General features: G+C 34.0%; 1 protein-coding gene across 1 annotated transcript in view; it reads left to right on the top strand.

Moving 5' to 3' along the window:
* LOC149774323 (zinc finger MYND domain-containing protein 10-like) overlaps window positions 1-27,263 on the top strand; it is a 57,661-nt gene that overhangs the window by 5,322 nt on the left and 25,076 nt on the right. The window contains exons 2-7 of the mRNA XM_089945400.1: window positions 4,265-4,373; window positions 6,970-7,083; window positions 11,872-12,005; window positions 18,110-18,191; window positions 19,381-19,469; window positions 21,667-21,767. Of these exons, the coding sequence (XP_089801526.1) occupies window positions 4,265-4,373; window positions 6,970-7,083; window positions 11,872-12,005; window positions 18,110-18,191; window positions 19,381-19,469; window positions 21,667-21,767 (629 nt within the window). The remainder of the gene's footprint in view (window positions 1-4,264; window positions 4,374-6,969; window positions 7,084-11,871; window positions 12,006-18,109; window positions 18,192-19,380; window positions 19,470-21,666; window positions 21,768-27,263) is intronic.

Raw genomic sequence — 27,263 nt, 5'->3', positions numbered from 1 at the left:
TAATACCTTCAGACAGAAATGTCTGTTGATCAGTGCCACAAAAATTTCTCAGACCCTCTAAAAATTTTATAAGGGTTTTAACAGGAAAATAATTAGGTCAGCTTTCAAAGCCTGATTGTAAAAGAAAAGATGTAGATATATGGTTTGTGACACACTTTGTTTGGCACTATTTTAACAAATAATAATGATTTAACTTCATGGAAAGTTCTTTAAAGTAAAGTTTTAAAAAATTGACTTTTATATTAATCAAATTAAGTACTCAGATTTGTCACTTTATTAATACAATTTTGATAAAGATAAATACTACAGACATTATAAACATTTTGATGTACATATACTTTTTACTAATAATTTGTTCATTTTATGAACGTAATATTGTTATGTATATTTAATTTAATTGTTTGTTGTTTTTTTGTTTTTTTTAAAGTTATTTTATTACATGCGATTGTAATGTAACATTGTATGTTGGACTTTTACCTTGTCCAAAATTGAGTTCATTTCTGCTTGACCTAATTAACTAATATATAGCTAAATTATTCTCTATGAGTTTAAAATCAGTATTATTATTAATAGAAAAAGTAAATATGTTATTTGGGTCAAGTTTTTGGAGTTTCCTAAGTGAATTTTACAGGTTATTATTTTTATTTTGTAAACATCAGGATCATTCTAGAAGGTTATTTTCCATTAGGTATTGTTTTTTTTATACAGAAAATGCTAATTGTGACCTGAGGTCAAATAGAGAACTATATAATCTCGCAACTGTAAGGATTTGGTCATTTGTGCTTTAACATCTAGCACTTTCAAGTTGTATTATGTTGTGTCTAGTTGGGATGAATCATTTTCTTCAAATTATTGAATTCAAGTGATTATTTTCTGTGGAAATACAAAAGTACTCTGATACAATTCTTGGATAAAGACATTTACTGGAATTTATAATGAATTCAACCCTGGAATTATATTACTGTATTTCAACAAAAGACTGTTGACACATCAACACTCTATAAGCTATAACAGAGACATCATCACCTTCAGGTTTTGGATTTCTTTGGGACTTGTACTAAGTTTTATTCAGGACTTTAAATTACTAGGATTTGTGTCTGTAATTCTTGGATTATTTTGGGATTTAATTTGCAATACCTAAGTGTTTTTCTCATTTTCACTTTCAGTTCTTGGGAAATAAACTATTTGTTAAATTTTACAAAGCTTGTTGTCTTTCACTTTTTTTCTGTTAATTATTTTAAGAGCATAGACTTGTAACAATATGTCTTTAAATATTTTAAAACCAGTTTCAGCAAATTATGAATTACCCAAATAATTTTGAAATAGGCTTCAACATGGATGTTGCTTGATAAACTGTAAAATACACTTTACGATACCAGATGGATAGACTGGTTGCATAGTCTGAGGCTAATCTATGATAGCCTATTACAAAAGCACCCAGTTCTTTCTCTATTTGTGGCATAAAAAAAACCCCATAGCTTTTAATATATGTTCATGCCAAACTGAAGCCAGTTATAGATATTGCCTGGAGAATTTGATAAAGGTTTGTGTATGTTAAACATTAGATCAATAAAGATAAAGATTTAGAAAGTATAGGTTTATATATATATATATATATATATATATATATATATATATATATATATATATATATATATATATATATATATATATATGGCACTTTTATGTTGGATAATGTTGGACTTACTTATTTAAAAGGTAAAGTGCATTGCTATTACAAAAATATATTTTTTTTTACAGATTTTTATATTGTTATTGTATATACTGTCTGTAGTGTAAGCCTTAATCTAAGTAGCTTTGAAGTATCATTTGAAAATAAAAGTAATCAGATAATCCACACTGGATTAGAACTGATACACACCAACAGCTGGTTTATGTTATACATTCACTAGGGTTTATGTTCCATGGGAAAAATACTTTCAGGCAGTCTTTACTCCCCTTCCTAGCTGTATCAATGTCTTGTATTTAATAAATAGTGTAGAACACCTCCTGCGGTTATTCTTCAATATCAAATAATATTACACTGTCAACCATCCATCAGCAAAAGTTTCATATTGCTAATCCTCCTAAAGTATTTTGAGGATTGCCATTACACACACACACTCTCTCTCTCTCTCTCTATTTTGGACATCCAGTATGGTAACCACAGCAGTCATCTTGAAAATCTTGTTACTTCCACTCCTCCTGAACAGGAAGTCATATTGACATGTGGTTTTAACTAGAAGACTTCTTACAATATATGGATCATCTGAATAAAGAAAATATACCAAATCTGATGTCTAAAATTCTTGTTATCATTATTTCTTCTGAATGGATGGTAATATTAGCATGGGATTTTTAATGAAAGATTTTCTGTGATTTCTACAGGAGTTCTACATGAAAATGGTGCTGATTTATTGTCCAATATGGCCATCATAGCTGCCATATTAAAAATATGGTTATAATTACTCCTTCTAAATAGATGCTCATATCAACATGGGCTTTTACTAAGAGACTTCCAATGATGTGCGATTGGTCCTAAATGAAAATGGTGCCAATCAGACAACAATATGGCCACCACAATATCCATCATGAAAATCTTTTTGTCACTACTTCTCCTGACTGAATGATTATATTAGCTTTGGGTTTAACTGAAAGACTTACTATGATGTCTAGTTGGTCCTAAATGAAAATGGTACCAGTCTGACCTTCAGTATTGCTGTCATAGTGGCCTTGTGGGTAATTTTATAATTACTACTTCCCTTAGATGGCTGGTCATATCAACATTGTGCTATCACCAAGAGATAATGTCCAGTTAGTCCTAAGTGGAAATGGTGCCAATCTAATATCCACTATGGGTACCAATGACAATCATGTTTTAAATCTTATTGTTACTCCTCCAAAATGGAAAGTCATATCAACATGGGGTTATAACTAGAATACTTCTTGTGATGCCCATTTGATCATAAATTAAAGTGGTGCTGATCTGACTTCTTTTGTGACCACAATGGTGACCATCTTGAAATACTGTTATTGCTACTTTTAAATGTAAAGTCATTTTGTCATAGGGTTTTCATCAGAAGAGTTCTTATCATGTCTAATTAGTCCTAAATGAAAATGATGTACATTGACCTTAAATATGGCTACAGTGGTGGCATCTTAAAATATTGCTATCTTTGCTCATTCAGAATGGATGGCAAAATCTGCATGGTTTTGTCAGCAATAGAATTATGATGCTGGTTTATCCTTAATGAAAATGGTTCTAATATGACTGCCTTGATGAAAATTGAATTTGAAAATCTTCTTCTCATTACCTCCTCTGAATGGATGGATGGTCACATTGACCTGGGGTTTTCACTAATGAGTTCAATAATGTTTACTTGGTCAGAAATGAAAAGTGTGCCAATCTGATATTCAATTTTTCCACCACAACAGCTGATTTGAAAATGTTCTTATTGCTGTAGAATATCAGGGATGAATTGAACACTAACCAACTACAAGGAAGAAATGATTTGATCATGAATTCTTGAAATTTCTTTCATGGGACTCTTGATATTAAAATACAGTTTAAGAAGAGATTGTGCCTACTGACTATTTAATCCAAATGTATAAAAATATTTTTTTATATATCAAGGACTTTTTTTAACTTAAAGAAGAGTATGTGCATTTTCCCTGCTTTTAGCTGGAAGCCATCACTTACATCATACTTCAGTGGTAGAGGCTGTCTAGTGATTCATAATTATTTTGTGAATATGAATATTGAACATGTGTTTTCACCAATTCTCATTTAATACGCATCAATTTGAGTTAGTACTGCATCACTGAAGCCCATAGTTTGTGCTTACCCCTACCCCAGTCCTTTATAGTCGAAAGGATACACCTTTTTTTTAAAGGTAACTGATTTGTCTCAATATTGCACAATATATTACATAACACAGTGGTACTCTGTGGACCATGACCATCATTTTATAAGATGGCATCCCAATATTTCCTCTGTTAATTATCATTAATATTACTTCTAATCAGTTATTAATGTTTATTGAAACATTTTTATGAATGTAACATTTTGCAAATTTAGCGAGACACTCAGTTTGCCAAAAAAATTGTTGATATTGATCAGGCGAGAAAACAAGGCAAGAGAGTATATATGGAGACACTCATATTGTAGACATTCCATGTAACCAATAAGTAACATTTAACAAATTGGGAAAATGTATTATGTGAAAATGTTATAATTTACATTATGATTTTTAATTTTCTTCAGATGGTCAAGACAGCATGAATTGTTGGAAAAGCTGAACATGCAAGCTGTGGTGAATGCCTCCGCCCAAGAGGATGAATTTGTGAAAGATTTTCTCATTACACATGACAAGGTTTGCCTATGCAATTGTGGGACATTTATAATGTAACCTGTGTAAACTAAGTATTCCAAATCACTTTAATCTATAGTCATACAAATTTACTTTGTTTTCACCCCCAAAACTAGGATACTGATAATGAATATCGCAGCTAATTCATAGTTGACACTGAACATTCAAACTTTTGGTTCTCTTCATGAGCAGATTGCACAAAGTCAGTTATACTTTTTTTGTGAAAATTTGTTGTAGTTAAGTTACTTTGCATCAGAGAACAAACACACCAGGTTGATACTATCAAGATATTCACAGATGTAGTGAGTTAACTACCTTTTTTCCTCCAGTTATCTCACACCAGTACATTGTAATAGTGGTCAGAATGGTTGGGATGTACACAATTTTAATCAAGTCTGCATTCCTGAGACTTCTTCTCCATTTTTGTATTTATACAATTTTTGCAAACTATATTTATTAAAATGGATATTAATTAAAACACATTTATGCATATTGAGAATTCTACAAGTAGTAAATCAGTTCTTCTTCAAATAAAATTTATTCAAAACCCATGCAGGATTTATTTTTCTCAGAGTCTTGCTCAATTTTAGCATCTAATCAATAAAAAGATATTTAGAAAGAGATAAGTACATTTATACATAAAAATATACCAATAACATACACACATACATACACACACACACACACACACACACACACACACATATATATATATATATATATATATATATATATATATATATATATATATATATATATATATATATATACATATATACTGTTTTTATTTATACATTTATATATACATTATATTTATATATACATTATATTTATACATCAGATCAACCAAAACTGTTAACAACTTTATACATAAAATATACCCAAGTTTATACATTTATGCATAAAATATACCAATACTATTGCATAATGCTATTCTTCTTCACTGGTTTTATTAGTGTGTGTGATTAGGCCATTGGTGTAAGATGAGCTAGTGTGAGTAGGCCTAATTTGTAATATTAGTGTGAGTAGGCTTATGGTGTGATATAAGTGTGAGTTGGCCTATGATGTAAGATGAGCTAGTGTGAGTGGGCCTAATGTGTAATATTGGTGTGGGTAGGTTATGGTGTAATATTAGTGTGAGTTGGCCTATGATGTAAGATGAGTTAGTGTGAGTAGGCCTAATGTATAATATTGGTGTGAGTAAGCTTATGGTGTGATATAAGTGTGAGTTGGCCTGTGATGTAAGATGAGTTAATGTGAGTAGGCCTAATGTGTAATATTAGTGTGAGTAGGCTTATGTTGTAATATTAGTGTGAGTTGGCCTATGATGTAAGATGAACTGGTGTGAGTAGGCCTAATGTGTAATATTGGTGTGAGTAGGCTTATGGTGTATATAAGTGTGAGTTGGCCTATGATGTAAGATTGAGCTGGTGTGAGTTGGCCTAATGTGTAAGACTTTGATGTTCACAAATCCAGTCAACAGATTCATCTTGGATTGAATGTTTAATTTGACCTGGTTACCTGGTATCATCATATGTCCTGCAATGCATATCACAGTCTTTATTTTGAACTAGGCACCACTTGCAATATAGGTGCACACCATGCTTTGATTCACTCATTCACACACATGATAAATTCAGTAGACCTAATTGTACACAGTAAGATATTACAGATGCAGCATTCTGCAATGAGAAAATGGGAAACCTACTGTATCTGAAACAAAAGCAAATTAAAAGCTGATTTCACCATTAGATTTTATCTCTGTTGTTTAATGTGTTCATATTATACTTTAATTCAGAGTTGTCATTATCCATGTCTATGTAAAGAAAGATGTACTATTCTAAATATGATGCCTGAGTTATTAGAATTCAGCAGCCAAGTTGTATACTATATTCATTAAATACATGTACTGTATTTTTATTTTGCTTTTGCACTGGGTAATCTTTGCTGTAATTTGTAGAACAGGATCCGGTCTTAGCCTGGGTAAATATTGTGGTCGGGCCTTATCTTGAAAATTATGCAAATCATCTGACTGTAATGTATGGAAAAAGCAATGGTTCATAGCATGTATGCTACCACAATAGTCAACAGTTGATGTAATGTTTATATTTATTGCCTGTGTATTGATATCTAGATTGCACTATACTATTCCTTTTTATGATTTGAAATTCCAACTGTAAATAGGACTTGTATGCAGTATGTTGGGACTTCACTGGTTATTCATTCATGTAAGGTTTAGACATATTATAGAAATGGGTCCTAGAGTATTGTAATATGGCATATCATAAATAGAATACCTGATATCAGGAGATTTTATTTCTAATGGACTAGAAATTATCTAGAAATCTTTACTTGACCAAAAGGTTTCAGTAAATTGTACAGAAAACAAAATCTTTTGTAGGATCAGAAAACCTATAAAATCGTATGGCATTTTAACATGCCCAGAGCTGATGGGTGAGATTCTTTCACTGTAGTATTGATATAGAACAATACAGAGAAAATCCATTTGACTTCTTGTAGTATTAGTTGCCTTTTTTTCTTTTATTGTTTGTCAGTAGTTTGGACTTTCTTATAATGGTCTTTATTCTTTTAAATTTAGATACGTGTCCTTGTACATGACCTGCTGTTGACAGAAGTATGGAAACAAAAGATTTTCTCTGAATTGATTGATATGGATTTTAATCCCAAGTCAACATTCCCAATTTATTTGATTGTAAGTGTGTGTGTATATATATTTTTTAAATTTTTTTTTTCTTTTTTCTTTTTTCTTCAAATACATTCCCTGATCACATTAAGATCAGGAATATATATAAGCCTTACTACCTCCTGAATCAAGCCCTCCCCGAGTGTAAATTTGTCTTTCTGGCTATAAAATATAGACAAAGGGAAGTAACTCTTGCCTATTTCATCCCCTTGCTACCTACAGGTGGTGCCAGTTTAAAGCTTTCTATGTGAGCTCCCAAAAACTAGTTGGATTTTGTGTTATATTCATCCAACTATTGAGGACAACAGTATTTTCAGACTTATTGCATCTTATTCTACAGGTGGTATACTTTATATATTAAATTTTGATCATATTTATGTGAACTTTCTGCACCTACAGTGTGACCCAGCTATAACACAGTAGTTGGGCGCCATAAAACCCGACCGCGTTATATACCGAACCGTGTTATATGCAACCAAGTCAGTTAGCTGAAGAAAATGTACCCCCTAAATAATTGTGGGGGGTGGGGGTAATAAATGCGGGCGGTAAATTACGTGCTTCATCGGCACAATTACCAACTTAAATTGATGCATATTAAATGAGAAATACACCTGTAGTGAAAACAGAGAAGACATAATATAATAGTTTTAGTTTATTTAGAGAACCATGAATTGGTACATATACATGAATCTTGTTTATATATAAATGTTTAATGTATAGCATGAATAGAGTATCAACACCATGTACTCACCTGTGAACCTCATCATATACATTGAATCCACAATACAAATGATTCCATCGAAAATATGCACACACTCAGCTTTGAAATATTCATTAATTTTGCAACAGGTCATATTGGTCTGAATTCTGTGGAAAAACATAGCACAATCACGTAAGAATGATGAAGCACATTTACTTTAAAGTACGTTCCAAGTCTGTAAAAGTTAGTTTGCATTTTAAGTCGCCGTTGGTAGCGTTCGTAAACATAGACTTTTTCCCTACAAAAAGGAAACTTTCACAGCACAGTTAACTTGTTCCAGTCACATTGGAAAATGCAAAAATCCATCAGATTCCATCACTTTTATTTAAGTTTGGTACTGACTTCCTTTGAAGAAAAGTTCTTTGCTGTTATTGAAAGATTGTAGTTGGCTTTCTTTGATTTAGGCTGCATGCGCTATTGAAGTCACCGCTAAAGGACAGCTTTGGAGAACCAAATGAATGCCCATTTGTTAATGTGGCGGCAACATCAAATAATTGTATTGTATGATTGAGACGTATTTTTCCATTTGCTGAGTGTGTTTTCATAACAATTGGTGCTTCAAAGGTAATCTGTTTCCTTTGAAATTTCAGCAAACTATTCTATCTGGGTACAATTTTAAAAAAGAATTGGCCATCATTTATACTATTCTAGTTGCTGTCCCTCCATGCCTACTAAATAAACCAATAAGTAAGATGTTTTTTTGTGTTTTTTTTGTTACATTTGTGGTAGCAGCGTGATGCAGCCGTCCATGCATGCATCTGAAAATTAACAAAGTTCAATGGACAATAGAGATGCAGGTGTTCTGATGACAGGGATTATTACAAAAAATGTGAGTGTTCTGAAGGATTTAATTTTGAGTGAAAAGAAGAGGAATTTTACTTACCATCCACATACAAATGTCAGTCTTTGTAAATATATTAATTACTAGCGAGCGGCCAAAAATCCGATGAAAGATAGATTACAAGACAATGCCTCGTTCGGTTGATCTCCGTTACCAGAAATGTCAACAACAAAAAGGCTGATATTTCACAACATACAGAACTCATGCTAGATGTCAGGGATAAGCTGATTATGATATAACAATGTACTGTTTAGATGGTTTGTCAATGTGGACAAAGAATTTGTTTATGTAACAATAGATAAATTTCAGTGCATTTTATATCCAGTTTGCGGCTTCCTTTCATGGGGCCTCTGAATTTCTGCACTCCAAACCAATGGTTGTATAAAAAAGTTTAAACAGCCAACAATGTCGCCAACAAATAAAAAAGCCACATGGTATGTTTTGCAGCCAGTAAGGAAAAACAATCCAAGTTTGCGACATTGGTGAAGAACTACGCGATCCCAGAATAAACTTTTTATGCGTTTTTCTTCTTCTTACTTTTAAGAAGAAGAAAAAATACGTTTTCGTGTACGAGAAAAATACATATAAAATTTCGGGAGCCAAGCCACGATCATTGTGTATTATTCATACATGATCTCTTCCCCAAAATGATAAGCAACTTTTTACCTTTTCGTACTTTTTTAAGAATTTTTTTTCGTGCACAATACATGTATATGAAATTTCGGGAGCCACGCCATGACCGCGTTATATCCGAATTCTCGTTATAACAAAGTGCACTATAGTGGGGTCACACTGTACTTGGACTTAGTCTCTGCATTTCTGACCCCATTGTATTAGAATGATGTATTTGTAGTTCATGTTTGTGCACATTGTCTGTATATTTAATACCCCTAGCATAATGGGTGTCTTTTACATTCTTAATGTTGTTAGCTATTATTATTTTTCTTTCTGTATTCCCTTGTCATTTTAGAACATAACAGTGGATGAAGTGCAAAAATTCAAGTCCAGCAATGAATCACATCATCCATGCATTGCCTGTACCAAATGTACATCATCACCTACATGAAGTGCATGTACTAATTGGTCAGAAACTACATGGCCAACATTACTAAGGAAAAGTTTAAAGAACAATGAGAGAAGGGAAAAATCAAAATCTGAGAGTACTAATGTATTGTGTACCCATCCTAATATGGAGTCTGTGGCCAGTTTAATGGGGGATACTCTTGTCTCCCTCCTCCCCCCACCAATGAAACATCAAATGTTACCTACTGCTACTAGTACTTCTGGAAAATTGGTGGGAACTGTGACTAATACTCCTTCACTTACACTGTCACTGGAGTTACAAGTTCATTGTTTGACAGAGTTGAATAGTTCTGGCCAACTTTTTTGTGGCCTTCTATCTTCTTCTCTCCTAGCCAAGAATTGCAACACTATGAGTGAAGAATTTCAACCAATTCTAGGCATTCCAGTGGGTGTAAGTCCCCTTGCATGACCTTTGGGCCTGTAAGTTCAGGTGCATGGGGTTTGTCAGTGAATTTGATGAGCTTTACTGTCTAGTTCCACATCAGTTTGATGCTTTACTGGTTGCTGACCATACAGCCAGCTGTTTGGCCTTTGATCCATACACTGCAGTGACCATATGGCTTCCACTGGGTGTGGGGATATACCTGAGGATAGCTCACACTCAGATCCCACAATGTAGTGGACTGAGTACAGCTTTAAAGCAGCAATAGAGGAAATTTATCAGGTGTTTTCAAAATTAGAATGTCCACCACCACCCTCTGGACACCAGCATATAAGGTCAAGGCTACACTTCAAATGGACAATGAGGAAATCAGAATTTTCTTTTCTCTTCTCCACCAGTCAGGAAAAATTAAGGAAATTGCTAAGAGACTTTTTCCAAGATCAGTAATCCAGGCAATTCCAAAGCCTTTTTTTATGAGATTAATTACTTGTGTCTTTTATATTTTGTTGGCATGGAACTTATTATGATGCTTTTTTGCAGATCTCCTATTGTTAGACAAAAACTATGACTTCGCCTAACTAATTTCTAATTTTGACACTTGATTGTATCATTTATTTTCAGCCACTTGACATTTCTGATAGTAAACCTCTGGATACCATTTACTATGCAAAATCTAAGCAAGGAATTCGAATTTGTAATGAAAAATTATTTTGCAAAAACATTTTTAATGGTAAAGACTTCATGTGATATACATTTTATCAGTCATTGATCCACTTTTTTTTCTGTCATGAACATGCTGAATTTCCTTAATCTGTCAAAATTCAGTAATAATAATAATAATAATAATAATACTTTATTTACAAAGGGTGACTCATTTAGTCAAGGACTGTTCCACCTTGAGACCCTCTTAAGAAGAGTACAATAATTTGTATTATATGAAAGATAACAGTAATTACTGCTCATTTTAATATCTTGATTACTAACATACTAAATTTCATTATCTATTTGAAATGCATACATACTCATGATATCTCTTCATAAATACTATAATATTATCAGCAGATGTTACATATTGTGGAAGCTTGTTCCACAGAACTGTACCAGAGTATTTGAAGCTTTTTTTAAATTGCTCTGTTCTTGATTTTGGTGCTTGAAGGTTTCCATGTGACATTGATCTCAACTGGTACTATGTTGAAGAAAGCCTGAATAAATCCTGAAGATACTTTGGTGCAGTTCCATGTAGACATTTATATACAAGAACTGCCTTGTGAAAATCTATCCTTTCATATATTGTGAACCATTTTGTTCTGTAATCAATGCTTTTGATGGATGATCAATAGCTGCATCAAAAATAATGTGTGATGCCCATTTCTGAAGTTTGTCAATCCTGTCAAGCTGAGATTTGGCACGATTTCCCCATACAGTTGAACAGTAATCCATTGTTGCAAGAATATGTAGTATAGATTGCAAGTTTCTATAGGTAAATATTTACTGATTCTCTGAGTAGGGCAATTTTGGATGACAGTGTTTTACAGAGCTTATCAATATGGTCATCCCATTGTAAATTATTATCTACAGACTTACCTACAAGCGTTTACATATTTGACATTTTCTAACTGATGATTATTTATTGTAAGAGATAGTTCTGGGTTTCCTAATTTGTGTAGCTTTTGTGAGGTTGAAAAATCATGATCCCCAGTAATTTCTTGTGTAACCACTTTTCTTTCCTAGCTTTACCATGAAGGCACAGTTATCAACCTTTTAGAGACAACATTCTTCTACAAGGAGACGGCAGAGGCAGCTGAAGACTGTATAATGGATTTATTAGATTATTGCTACAGAAAGCTAACAGAGATTGTGGCAAGGTAATGCACATTATTGCTTAATTTTGCAAATTTATTAGTTTTTCCTGAATTATTACACTGGGACATGTATGTGTCAATTTTCTTGTGGTAACATCTGCAATGTTGTCACCATCAACAATGTTCAGATGTTGTAATATAGATTTTATAAGTCATGTATGATGTGCCTTAGCTCTGTCCAAAGAGACCATGTGGCCAGGCTGCTTGCACTGCTGACTCTGGATCAGAAGGTGATGGCTTTGTTTACCCCTCCACCTTTCCCTACCTCCCTCCACTTCACGTTACCACTCCCTAAGCAATAGTCATTGTATCTTTAAACAAGGCCATTTAGCTCATTGTTCCAGCTGACCACACTGTAAATTGATGCCAGCATCTGCTTTGGGGTTAATCTGCAGTTGACTAACATACTAAACAGGGGTAGTCATACTTATTTAATCTTTTCATGCCACTCACTATCCAGGTGTAATCAGGTCTTTACTCGGTCACTTTGTACCACACGTTGGTAATCATACTTATTCAGTCTTTTCATACTACACATGGGTAATCATACTTACTGATTCGCTGGATACCACACATGGGTAATTGTACTTGCTCAGCCGCTTCATACCACACAGTGGTAATCATACTTAGTTGCTTCATACAACACATGGGTTATCGTGCTGACTCAGTTGTTTCATACTACACATGGGTAATCATAATTACTCATTCACTTCATGCCACACATGGGCAGTTATGCTTACTCAGTCTCTTCATACCACACATGGATAGTCATTCTTTGTTGCTTCATACTACACATGGGTAGTCATACTTACTCAGTTATTTTCTCCCACCCATGAGTTGTCATGTTTACTCTTAGTCACTTTATGCCACCCAGCAGGCAGCAGTCACCCATACTCAGTCACTTAATCAAACATTAGTCATGCTTATTCTGTCACTTCATGTTATCCAGCAGTAGTCCTGCTTATTTAATGAAATCATGCCACCTGGAAGTAGTCATGCTTACTCAATAACTTCATGCAGGGTTCCCAAGAAAAAGCTGGGAGAAAGAATAGGCATAGTTTTATTTCTGACTTGGAAAAGCGCTTTAATTTTGCAGCTATGAAATCAAGTATGTTGGATGCAGATTTCTCCACAAAATTCCAAACCCATTATTATTGGCTTCATATACAGGCATCCTGCATCTCATGTAAATTGGAATGCATATTTTGAATTAGAAATGCTAAAAGTTATGAATGATTACAAAGAATATTACAATCTTGCTGATATAAACAATGATTACTAAATGAACAAATATGTCATAACTGGACCGATTTTATGGACCCTTTTGGAATGATCCAATTAATTAAGGAACCATCTAGAATAATAGTAAATTAAAAAACTCATTTTAATCATATCTATACTAACTCCAGAAAATGTTTCTAAAGTTATGTTCCTTTGATTGGATTGAGTGACTACTATGCCATTTGTCATACACAAAACTCTAGAAAAAAAGTAAGGAAAAGCATGTCCATAACTCAATTTCTTAGAGATCTTTTAAACATTTTAACAGCACCAACTTTCTGATGGACTAGGAATAGTTTCTTTGGAATACCGTGGCAATATTTGAAGACATATGATAGCTTAGATACATGAACAGACTTGTTTTTGAATGTATCATATATATTCACTTATATGTTGAGTCAAAGTGCAAACAGCAAAGATCCTGATCTGCCATAGCATAATGTACCTGCAGGTCAGGGTGTGCGTTGTTTTGTTCTACTGATTACTCCTGTCAAACTGCACAGACCCAGATCAAATCTGCCAGCACATTATGTGATGGTAGATCTGGATCTGTGGAGTCTGAGGTTGGACTGAACTTATAATTGAGTACATATGGTAGTCAATCAACATACGCCATTTAAAATGGATAGGATAAAATATGATCATCAATCAGGCTGGATTACTTAGAAATATTGGATACTATGAAAACAAAAGACTGCTTGAAAGCTTCAGGTAGTGAAGAGTATACAATTTGTAGAAATAAAGTAACAAAAATGATTAGGTCTGCAAAAACGAAACATTGTCAGAATGTTCTGGATGAAAAAAAGAAAAACCCTAGAACAGTTTTGAGACTATTTAATGAATTAGGACCTGGAAAATCCAAGAACAAGATTGATATTCCATATCAGAACATTGACATTGTATGCATAAATGATCATTTTCAGATTGCAAATCAGTTTAATGACTTTTCTGTGAATGTTGCCTCAAACCTTAAAGAACCTAAAGTTGTATCAGATCACTCACATCTCAGAAGATTTAGTGCTGAAAGGTTATCAGAAGATGATAGATTTTAAATACCTGAAGTAAGTTTAGATTTTGTTTTAAAATATCTGTCAAACACTAAATCAAGAGAAAGTAGCATCATCTACTGTCTCAGAGACAATTACATCCATATGTAATCATTGTCTGAAGACTGATAAATTTCTACAATTATGGAAAACTGTAAAGGTAACTCCACTCAACAAAGCAGGGGCAAAAGATGACTTCAACAATTTTGGCCAATTTCTTTCCTTCCAACTCTTTCAAAATGATTTAAAAAGCATGTGCATGAGACATTCATGACTTGTCTTAGTGACCACAAGCTTCTTCATGATAACCAATCTGATTTAGGCAAAATCATTCCTGTTTAATGGCACTAGTATCAATGGTGAATACATGGCTGCTGGCTTTAACTGAAGGAAAGATAGTTGGGAGTGTTATGGTTGGTTTAGAAAAACATTTGATCTTATTGATAATGAACTTGAAGAATTTACAATCTATCAATGTAGTGACACATCTCACAAATGGTTCACTTCATACTTGAATGACAGATTTTAGAAAGTGATTTTACATGGACATTTATCTGAAAATGAAGAAATAAAATGTGGCATGCCACAAGGATCTATACTTGTAATATTTTTGTTTGTTAATTTCTTAAACGATCTTCACCTGCTGATTGTAAATGCAGTATCACCAACAGATTTACGTATTGATGATACTGATTTCTCTGATAAACACAGTATGATGTAAGGAAATGATATGGTTGTAAATACAGATAAAACAAAGGTCTTATTAATAACAACACAGCAGAAAAGAGCAAAATTAATGACTTGAGCCATTTCTGTAGTAATGATAAAACTGAAATTGTTTCTAAGGACAAAATTCTTGGTATTCTTGTTGACAATAATTTTCTTTGGTCTGATTATATGTCTCATTACAGAGAAAACAAATTCCTTTCTTTAGCCATTAAGAAAATTAAAGTATTTCATTCCAAAACAGTACAGTATCTATTTTCACAAGAGCTACATTCAAGCCTCATTTTGACTATTGTAACATCATATAGGGAAATACTTCTGCTGTTAATATTAAGAAAATAGTTTGGCTGCAAAGGCAAGCCTGTAGAATAATACTAGATTAGCAACATGTAAACATTATAATGGATAATTTAGGTGTCCTACCTTTTCAAGAATGACTTTTCCAACAGAAAGCCAAAATAATGCATAAAGTTTCTGTCAAGTCTGCCCAAGTTTACTTGAGAAATAATTTTAAATGCAAAGAAACCAGCAGTGCCCCAAAGTTTAGATCAATGACAGCCAAAAATTTCCTAATTCTAAAAGCAAAGAATTATTTAAAAACAGTTTTCAGTACTCTGGGGTCATTAAATGGAGTCCCAAAAGAAATCAAAGAATCTTCATGTCAGATTTCACCATGAGTACATTAAATGGATGAAATCTAAATCTTAATACCACATGACTTATCCACCTCCTTGAGCTAGATTTTTGTATATCAGTTTAGGTCAGTATGTGTTATGAAAGAGATTAACTTTGACAAGTAATTACTGACAGTAACTTCATCTGTTAGTGTGTTTACAATTTACATGTATAAGTTAAACAGTCTGAGTCTGTAATATAAATGTACATGACTAATGTTTGTGAACATGTATGTGTGAGATGGATAGTGATTAATTAGTACTCTGTATATATCTGTACCTATTATCTTTGAGGGCATTAAGGTAGATTAGGTATGTTATGCATTAAATAAAATCTGTATTATTATTATTATTATTAATATTATTATTATGTAAATTTAAATTAGTTATGTGCAAATTTTTTTGAGTTTAAATTGTTTCTAGTGATACATCCTGTGGTTTAGGACCAAGTCATATGTCTCATTTATATATTATGGGAGTTTCAAAATTGAAATAGTTATAGATTTAAACAATGCAAGTTTCTGAAGCCAAAATGGTGTTGATGATGTTGATTAAGCCAGAATGGTGTTGATGGTGTTGATTTGTTAAGTATGGATCATAAGTGAACCTTGAAAAAAATCAGTTTTATCCAGTGTTATGGCTGGCTGTTAATGACGGAACTTGTACCTTAGATCTGCCTAATTTCCTCCTTGTTATGGTGGGCTTTTAATGAGTGTACTTCTACCTTAGAGCTACCTGATTTCCTCCTTGTTATGGTGGGCTGTTAATGATGGAAATCTACCATAGAGCTACCTGATTTCCTCCTTGTTATGGTGGGCTGTTAATGATGGAAAATCTACCATAGAGCTGCCTGATTTCCTCCTCTTTATGATTGTCTGTTAATGAGGGTACTTCTACCATAGACCTGCGTGATTTCCTCCTTGTTATAGTTGGCTGTTAATGATGGTACTTCTACCTTAGAGCTGCCTGATTTCCTCCTCTTTATGGTTGGCTGTTAATGAGGGTACTTCTACCATAGACCTGCCTGATTTCCTCCTTGTTATGGTTGGCTGTTAATGAGGGTACTTCTACCATAGACCTGCCTGATTTCTTCCTTGTTTTGGTGGTCAGTAAATGATGGAAATCTACCATAGAGCTACCTGATTTCCTCCTTGTTATGGTGGGCTGTTAATGAGGGTACTTCTACCTTAGAGCTGTCTGATTTCCAGCTCTTTATGGTTGGCTGTTAATGATGGTACTTCTACCATAGACCTGCCTGATTTCCTCCTTGTTATGGTTGGCTGTTAATGAGAGTACTTCTACCATAGAGCTGTCTAATTTCCGCCTCTTTATGGTTGGCTGTTAATGATGGTACTTCTGCCATAGACCTGCCTGATTTCCTGCTCTTTATGGTTGGCTGTTAATGATGGTACTTCTGCCATAGACCTGCCTGATTTCCTGCTCTTTATGGTTGGCTGTTAATGATGGTACTTCTACCATAGACCTGCCTAATTTCCGCCTCTTTATGGTTGGCTGTTAATGATGGTACTTCTGCCATAGACCTGCCTGATTTCCTGCTCTTTATGGTTGGCTGTTAATGAGGGTACTTCTACCATAGACCTGCCTGATTTCCTTCTCTTTATGGTTGGCTGTTAATGAGGGTACTTCTACCATAGACCTGCTTGATTTCCTCCTCTTTATGGTTGGCTGTTAATGATGGTATTTCTACCATAGACCTGCCTGATTTCCTCCTTGTTATAGTTGGCTGTTAATGAGGGTACTTCTACCATAGACCTGCCTGATTTCCTCCTTGTTATAGTTGGCTGTTAATGATGGTACTTCTACCATAGACCTGCCTGATTTCCTCCTTGTTATAGTTGGCTGTTAATGAGGGTACTTCTACCATAGACCTGCCTGATTTCCTCCTTGTTATAGTTGGCTGTTAATGATTGTACTTCTACCTTAGAGCTGCCTGATTTCCTCCTCTTTATGGTTGGCTGTTAATGATGGTACTTCTACCATAGAGCTGTCTGATTTCCTCCTCTTTATGGTTGTCTGTTAATGATTGTACTTCTACCTTAGAGCTGCCTGATTTCCTCCTCTTTATGGTTGGCTGTTAATGATGGTACTGCTACCTTAGAGCTGCCTGATTTCCTCCTCTTTATGGTTGGCTGTTAATGATGGTACTGCTACCTTAGAGCTGCCTGATTTCCTCCTCTTTATGGTTGGCTGTTAATGATGGTACTGCTACCTTAGAGCTGCCTGATTTCCTTCTCTTCAAATACCACCTTATACCCACTTTAACCTATTACCAGTAGACACCTGGACTGTATGGTGGTAATAGTAAGAAACTAATAAAATAAGTGGAACAAATTTAATTTTGTTATGTAATTATCTTCAGAACGGAAGAAGAGGAAGATGACACTGATGAGTTGTTTAATGGGAATGATATAGCTTCAACAGTATCAAGCAGCTCAGTGGAGGTACTGGTACTTGTGCATGTCTTGCTATACATATTTCAGAAAATTAATTCGATTAATTTGACCAAAAATCAGTTTTACAATATTATTTTTTATATACATAATTATTTAACATACCAGAATAGTTATGTAGATTATATCATTGCTTAAATAAAGTGGCATTTTGCTAAGTTTGAAAAATTGTTGAAACATTTTTTCTATATGCTCTTTCAGCAGGATTCTGTTAAAGAAAAGAATAGAGAATGTGATTGAAATAAAATGCCATATAATCATTACATTTTGTTATTGACCAAACTAACATTTGTATCAACTCAATACACAGATTTCTTTCCCATCAATACACTTAATAAATTTCACCAGTGTCTAAGATTTTTCCTTTTTAAAAGACTGATACTTTGTGATCATTCCTATCTGTCCATGTTGCATGCAATAATATAATTAAAACTATTTATCATACTTAAGATTTTGATGTTACGATATAGACTGAATAAAGCTGTATGACTGAAGGGAGGCTGTAAGGCTGGACTGTGCAGAAAGTTGTATGACTGAAGGGAGGCTGTAAGGCTGGACTGTGCAGAAAGTTGTATGACTGAAGGGAGGCTGTAAGGCTGGACTGAATAAAGTTGTATGACTGAAGGGAGGCTGTAAGGCTGGACTGTGCAGAAAGTTGTATGACTGAAGGGAGGCTGTAAGGCTGGACTGTGCAGAAAGTTGTATGACTGAAGGGAGGCTGTAAGGCTGGACTGTGCAGAAAGTTGTATGACTGAAGGGAGGCTGTAAGGCTGGACTGTGGAGAAAGTTGTATGACTGAAGGGAGGCTGTAAGGCTGGACTGAATAAAGTTGTATGACTGAAGGGAGGCTGTAAGGCTAGACTGTGCAGAAAGTTGTGTATGTACAGAGAGGTTGAATGGCGAGGGGAAAGATAATGTTTCATAGATGTAAGAGACAGTATGGCTGGGCAGGGGAGATGAAAGATAATATTTTCTTGGTGTAAGGAGACTGTAAGGCTGGGCTGAGGGGTGGGGAAATGTAATTTTATAGGCATAGGTAGGCTGTAAGGATGGGCTGGGAGGGAAGATGAAGTTTTATGGGTGTAAGGAGGCAGTTGATTAATGAAAATAATACTGAAATATTCAGCTTTAAATTTGCTAGTGAGATAATGTTCCTTGGACCTCATTTGACTAATTTCAGGAGCTGGAAAGACAGGATAGGAAGCTAACATTTGAAATCTGTGTCCGGGCTCTCACTCTGCTGCGATACATCACAGATCATCTAGATAGGTAGGTTCACAGATCATCTAGATAGGTAGGTTCACAGATCATCTAGATAGATAGGTAGGTTCACAGATCATCTAGATAGGTAGGTTTAATTATTGTGTATGAATTGACCAGTCATTGAACAGAAATCACAGGATTGATACATTATTAGGAAAATATCATGATATATTGACAGTCATTGGATTTATTATCTTACTTATCCTCAAGATTACCAAGAAGATACTAATAGGTAACCTAGATTAATATGAAGACTTTTGTCTCTGATTGGCTAGGATCAAATTGCTGAATGATGAAATAGAGTTAGAATTCTGAACTTCCCTGTTTGGCTGAGTTACAGTAGAAAGTGAAGAATGGTCTTCTAATGCTGTACACGGTGTCTTTTAATATTGAAAGACTCAACCACTGTTAAACACATGAAAATTCTGATTTAAAAATGAAGAAAGAATACACACATAAGTACTAATACAAGAAGGAAGATGACATTGAAGCAACCTATAGGATGAATATGAGAAATGCTCTGGTCTTTTGCTTAGAAAGTTCCCACCCAATTAAATACACATATACAGTATCCTAGATAGGGATCAGCCATTTAATTTCTGGCAGGTAATTTGCAGTAATTTGTTCAAATAGAGTCTTAAAATAGATTATGGAAATTAAAGGAAGACAATCACAAATTTATAACTGGTATTACAAGCAGTTTTATGAAATAATTTTTTTTTGAAAAAGAGCATTTTCTGTTACCTGATACTGTATAAGTCATATTTGAGTGATATAGTATTTACACCAATACTGTATAAGTCATATTTGAGTGATATAGTATTTACACCAAGGCTGTTTAAGTCATATTGAGTGATACAGTAATTACATCAAGGCTGTATAAGTCATAGAGTGATATAGTATTTACACCAAGACTGTTTAAGTCATGTTTGGGTGATATATTATTTACACCAAGGCTGTTTAAGTCATATTTGGGTGATATAGTATTTACACCAAGGCTGTTATAGTCATATTTGGGTGATATAGTATTTACACCAAGGCTGTTTAAGTCATATTTGGGTGATATAGTATTTACACCAAGGCTATTTAAGTCATATTTGAGTGATATAGTAATTACACCAAGGCTGTCATAGTCATATTTGAGTGATATAGTATTTACACCAAGGCTGTTATATTCATATTTGAGTGATATAGTATTTACACCAAGGCTGTTTAAATCATATTTGAGTGATTCAGTATTTCCACCAAGGCTGTTTAAGCTATATTTTAGTGATATAGTAATTACATCAAGGCTGTATAAGTCATATTTGGGTGATATAGTATTTACACCAAGGCTGTTATAGTCATATTTGGGTGATATAGTATTTACACCAAGGCTGTTTAAGTCATATTTGGGTGATATAGTATTTACACCAAGGCTGTTTAAGTCATATTTGGGTGATATATTATTTACACCAAGGCTGTTTAAGTCATATTTGGGTGATATAGTATTTACACCAAAGCTGTTTAAATCATATGTGAGTAATATAGTATTTACACCAATACTGTATAAGTCATATTTGAGTGATGTAGTATTTACATCAAGACTGTTGAAGTCATATTTGAGTGATATAGTATTTACACCAAGGCTGTTATAGTCATATTTGGGTGATATAGTATTTACACCAAGGCTGTTTAAGTCATATTTGGGTGATATAGCATTTACACCAAAGCTGTTTAAGTCATATGTGAGTAATATAGTATTTACACCAATACTGTATAAGTCATATTTGAGTGATGTAGTATTTACACCAATACTGTATAAGTCATATTTGAGTGATGTAGTATTTCCACCAAGGCTATTTAGTTCATATTTTAGTGATATAGTATTTACACCAAGGCTGTTTAAGTCATATTTGAAGCCATGGTATTCTTAAAACTTTGATTTTTGTTAAATATTTAAGTTTCACATATTTCCAATTCTGCAGATTTCCATATGATAAATCTTTGTAAAATGCATAACTTTAAATCCCATTTCCAGGAAAATGCAGTACAAAGGCTTATCAAGCATTGAAAAACTGTACATATATAGGGATAGAGCTCTTCAAGAGGATAATATGGTAAAAACATAATATTTTTAGGTGTGGTGATATCAGATCTGGGGTAGTCTCTCTTTATAGGTGGCCCACCATATTGACTTTATTTTGCTGTATCTTTCTTTCAGTCTTCCCCTTAGTGTAATGACACGCATCTTGAACACATTGGATATCCCTATCCTTCTGGTACAGCTGGTGGAAACTCCACCTTGGAGTCGGTCTAAAGCAGGTATGTAGCACAAGGATTCTTTTAGGCTGTGCCATGGTAATATTTTATAGCATGTATATTGTGTACCTAACTATGAACAGCATAGACTCAGAGTTGCACAGTGTACCAGGAGATCTGATACTGTGAAGACCCAAAGTGACATAATGTACTTGTATATCACAGGCAGTGTAGACCCAGAGCTGCATTGTGTGCTGGCAGATCCCAAACTATGTAGACCCGTAACTGCATAATATGCCAGTAGATCAAGATCTGTGTAGACCCAGATCTGCATAATGTGACATGATGATGGTAGATTGTAGGCTGTGTTGACCCAGATCTGCATAATGTGATGGTAGATTGCAGTTTGTGTAGACATGCAATATATACATACAGAATTACCATTGACTAGACAAGTAATATATAGGCAGAGGACTGCTATCAACCAGACATGTAATATATACACACAGAATTACCATTGACTAGACATGTAATATATAGGCAGAGGATTGCTATCAACCAGACATGTAATGTATAAACACAGAATTACCATTGATCAGACATGTAATATATAAACACAGGATTACCATCGACAAGACATGTATATTGTAATATATAAACACAGAATTACCATTGACTAGACAAGTAATATATAGGCAGAGGATTGCTATCAACCAGACATGTAATGTATAAACACAGAATTACCATTGATCAGACATGTAATATATAAACACAGGATTACCATCGACAAGACATGTATATTGTAATATATAAACACAGAATTACCATTGACTAGACAAGTAATATATAGGCAGAGGATTGCTATCAACCAGACATCTAATATATAGACACAGAATTACCATTGATCAGACATGTAATATATAAACACAGGATTACCATCGACAAGACATGTATATTGTAATATATAAACACAGAATTACCATTGACCAGACATGTAATATATAGGCACAATATTACCATTGACTAGACATGTAATACATAAACACAGGATTACCATTGACCAGACATGTAATATATAGACACAGGATTACCATTGACCAGACATATAATATATAAACACAGGATTACCATTGACCAGACATGTATATTGTAATATAAATACACAGGATTACCATTGACTGGTCATCCAATATATATACACAGGATTACCATCAACCAGACATGTAATAATATACACACCAGATTACCATCTACCAGACATGACTGTTGTGCTGTTAAATTCTAATATATATACACACAGGATTATCATCAACCAGACATATAATAATATACACATAGGGTTACCATCAAATAGACATGACTGCTGTGCTCTTATGTCCTATAGTATATGCACTGGATTATCATTGACCAGACATATAATATATACACACAGGATTACCATCAACCAGTCATGTAATATATACACACAGGATTACCATTGACTAGACATGTAATATATAGGCAGAGGCTTTGCCATCTACCATACGTAATATATAAACACAGAATTACCATTCACCAGACATGTAATATATGGACACAGAATTACTATTGACTAGACATGTAATATATAGACACAGGATTACCATTGACCAGGCATGTAATATATACACATATGATTACTATTGACTAGATATGTAATACATGCATACAGGATTACCATCAACAAGTCATCTAATATAATATATATGCACTGGGTTATCATCAACCAGACATGTAATATATACACACAGGATTACCATTGACCAGACATGTAATATATACACACAGGATTACCATTGACCAGACATATAATATGTACACACAGGATTACCATCAACCAGGCATGTAATTCTTACATACAGGATTACCATCAACCAGGCATGTAATATATAGACACATGATTTCCATCTGCCAGATATGACTGCTGAGATGTTAAATCCTAATACATGCACACAGGATTACCATTGACTAGACATGAAAGATGTACACACAGGATTACCATTGACCAGATGTGTAGTATATATACACAGGGTTACCATTGACCAGACATGAAATATATACACAGATGATTACCATCAACCAGACATGTAATATATACACAGAGGATTACCATTGGCCAGACATGTAATATATAGACACAGGATTACCAACAACCAGATGTGTAATATATACACACATGATTGTTATCTACCAGACATGTAATATATATGCACAGAATTACCATTGACCAGACATGGATGCTGTGCTGTTAAATCCTAATACATTTACACAGGATTACCATAGACAAGACATGTAATATATATGCACAGAATTACCATTGACCAGACATGTAATATATACACACAGGATTACTATCAACCAGACATGACTGCTCAGCTGTTAAATCCTAATACATTTACACAGGATTACCATAGACAAGACATGTAGTATATACACAGATGATTACCATCAACCAGACATGTAATATATACACAGAGGGTTACCATTGGCCAGACATGTAATATATAGACACAGGATTACCAACAACCAGACATGTAAAATATACACACAGGATTGTTATCTACCAGACATGTAATATATATGCACAGAATTACCATTGACCAGACATGGATGCTGTGCTGTTAAATCCTAATACATTTACACAGGATTACCATATACAAGACATGTAATATATATGCACAGGATTACTGTCGACCAGACATGACTGCTCAGCTGTTAAATCCTTATACATACAGACATGATTATGATTGATCAGACATGATCATACATCAACCAGCAGTTCCAATCACATGTTTGAAACTTAAAATGGATTCTTTGTTTGTTTAAAGTGAGACAGAACTTTATGGATTACTAGTCAGCCTGTTGTTTGAATTTAGTTCCCTTGATTAGAATTTCATATTGAGGTTAGAGATTACTTCATATTGATTCTCAAATAAGGATGATTACAGTCAGTGACTTGCAGCACAAAGACTCTGCTACCCCAATGTGAGAGTTGGGTTTTAATTGACACTTTTAAGATGCATTTGTAAGATTTTATATTATAGTTGCATATACTTAAGTAATACTCTCTGCAAAGGTGCAACCATTGACAGCCTTCTTGTAACAGACACTGATGTAAAAAATTAGTGTGCAAAATGAACACTTTTTGCTGACAATTATGATAATTGGAAGCTAGCAAGTAGACCCTACCAATCTGCCAACAAATACAGATGGATTATCCATTGTCCCTACCACTCTGCCAATAAATACAGTTGGATTGCCTGTTGTCCCTACCACTCTGCCAACAAATACAGTTGGATTGCCCATTGTCCCTACCACTCTGCCAACAAATACAGTTGGATTGCCTGTTGTCCCTACCTCTGCCAACAAATACAGTTGGATTGCCAGTTGTCCCTACTAATCTGTCAACATAGAGAGTTGGATTGCCAGACTGATCTGCTGACAATAAAGTTGGATTGCTATTTATCATACTGATCTGTCAACATAGAGAGTTGGATTGCCAGACTGATCTGCTGACATGAAAAGTTGGATTGCCATTTATCCCTACTGATCTGTCAACATAGAGAGTTGGATTGCCAGACTGATCTGCTGACATGAAAAGTTGGATTGCCATTTATCCCTACTGATCTGTCAACATATACAGTTGGATTGCCAGGTGTCCATACCAATCTGCTGACACATAAAGTTGCATTGCCACTTGTGCAAAATGGCACTTTAAGGATGCTTGCTTGTGAAATATTGTGCATTTTACAAATACATAATTTTTACATAGCTGAGGGTCTATACAATTCAGAATCACTTATACAGTTAGACTGGTATGCATTTTATAATTTTAGTTGTATGTCTATCCTTATATATGTATCATTTCACACCAAAGTGTGGATAAAATGATGCTGTCAACAAGTATTCATATAATAAGAGCTAGATGAGTATTTAAATATTCGTTAGATTTTCCACAGGTTGAGTATCATAGACCCCTCTAATCAAGTACACAAAGTCTATGATTGTGAATGAATTTTTTCAGTACGACACAGTTATTTAGATTATGTAGGTTTTTACCACACCAAACCTGCATAGACCATTTATGGCAGGTCACGAATCTCTGATAATTTCTTGAGGTCTTATATGCTTTTCATTGACTTTATTGTTTTTTTTCAAAGGACAGGTAAAGTGTCAATTTGGCCCTAAGACATTTCAGCCCTAACAGATTTCAACCCTAAGTAGACAGACCCCAAATATGCAAGGCATCTCTGCCTTCAACACTTCAGCCTTAAGCATATATGTGATTCAACCCCAGAAAAACAAGACATTTTGACCTTTATCTTTCACTGTGATCAAATAAATGTAATTGATATAATTAACTTTGTTTCCAGTAAAAACTGGTTAATACAAAGTAATTGTGAAATCCTTGAACAATTATTAATCAATAAAATGACTTGTAATTGGTGGTGTTTTTGTAGAGTCTTTGCAGTATATGCTAATTACAAGACTTAAAAGGCATTACTGATCTCTTGATAATTATAAAAGCTTTTAAGAATTAATAATAAAGACTTGTAAATGAGGGGGAGGGTGTTATTGGCAGGAGGTGACTTTCTAGTCTTTTGCAGTGTACGCTAATTATGAAACTTAAAAGGCATTATGAATCAGCTGTTGATTAATGGGGTTTTCTTTTTGATCAGTGATCTTTCTAGTCAGAACAGGCTGTCGTTCAACATACGCATCAAGTGTCTATGCGTATTGACAGCAATGGACAGTTGAAAGCATCAGAGGTCTTGATGGAAATTGCACAAATTTACACTGGAAGCATTACTGCATGAAAGACACAGTTGATATTTTACTGACATTGTATTTTGATTGTGTGTTATATATAATTGTATGCTATCTAAATATACAATAAATCTTGAATTTAGGTATTCCTTGCCTTTATATATCTAGTTATTTAAACATGTGTTGGAAAAGCTTTTCTCAATTGCCAGCACTGGTTTTCACCCATTGAGGTATGTCTGATAGCTTGTTTCCCATTGATTCATAAAATTTCCTGCCTAAATATCACATAGTTTTAATATCACATAGTTTTAATAATATTAGTTTAATTAGTTTTAATAATTGTTATTTAAATTCTAACATTAAGTTTTTAAAATATCGAAAAAAATTTAAAACAAAAATTAACATTAAAATAAATTATAATAATATTGAAACATCAAGGGCCAAAATGTCCTAGGGCCAAAAGGTCTAAAGTCGAAATGTCCTAGGGCTGAAGTGTCTTTCAGTTGAAGTGTCAGTAAACCATTATCACAATTAAGTTGTAATAACATTTTCTTTCTCACTATTTAATAAGAGATGGAAGTTGCAACCTTATGATTTTTTTTAGGTGTGAGGTATAAGAAAACCTTTTGTGTGCTTGAAGCTATTTATATTAATCACTCTGTGCTTGTCCATACACTCATATCAGTCCACAACCAAGGTTTAGATCAATGTTACAGTGTTTATCCTTTTCAAATGGTTTTAGCAATTTAATTGGTTTTGCATCAAAATTACTGA

The sequence above is a fragment of the Sinohyriopsis cumingii genome, unplaced genomic scaffold (assembly GCF_028554795.1).
Source record: "Sinohyriopsis cumingii isolate HCF-2022 unplaced genomic scaffold, ASM2855479v2 utg000349l, whole genome shotgun sequence".
Lineage (NCBI taxonomy): Eukaryota > Metazoa > Mollusca > Bivalvia > Unionida > Unionidae > Sinohyriopsis > Sinohyriopsis cumingii.
The sequence above is the reverse complement of the archived record's forward strand: the minus strand, read 5'-3'. Positions and strand labels throughout refer to the sequence as shown.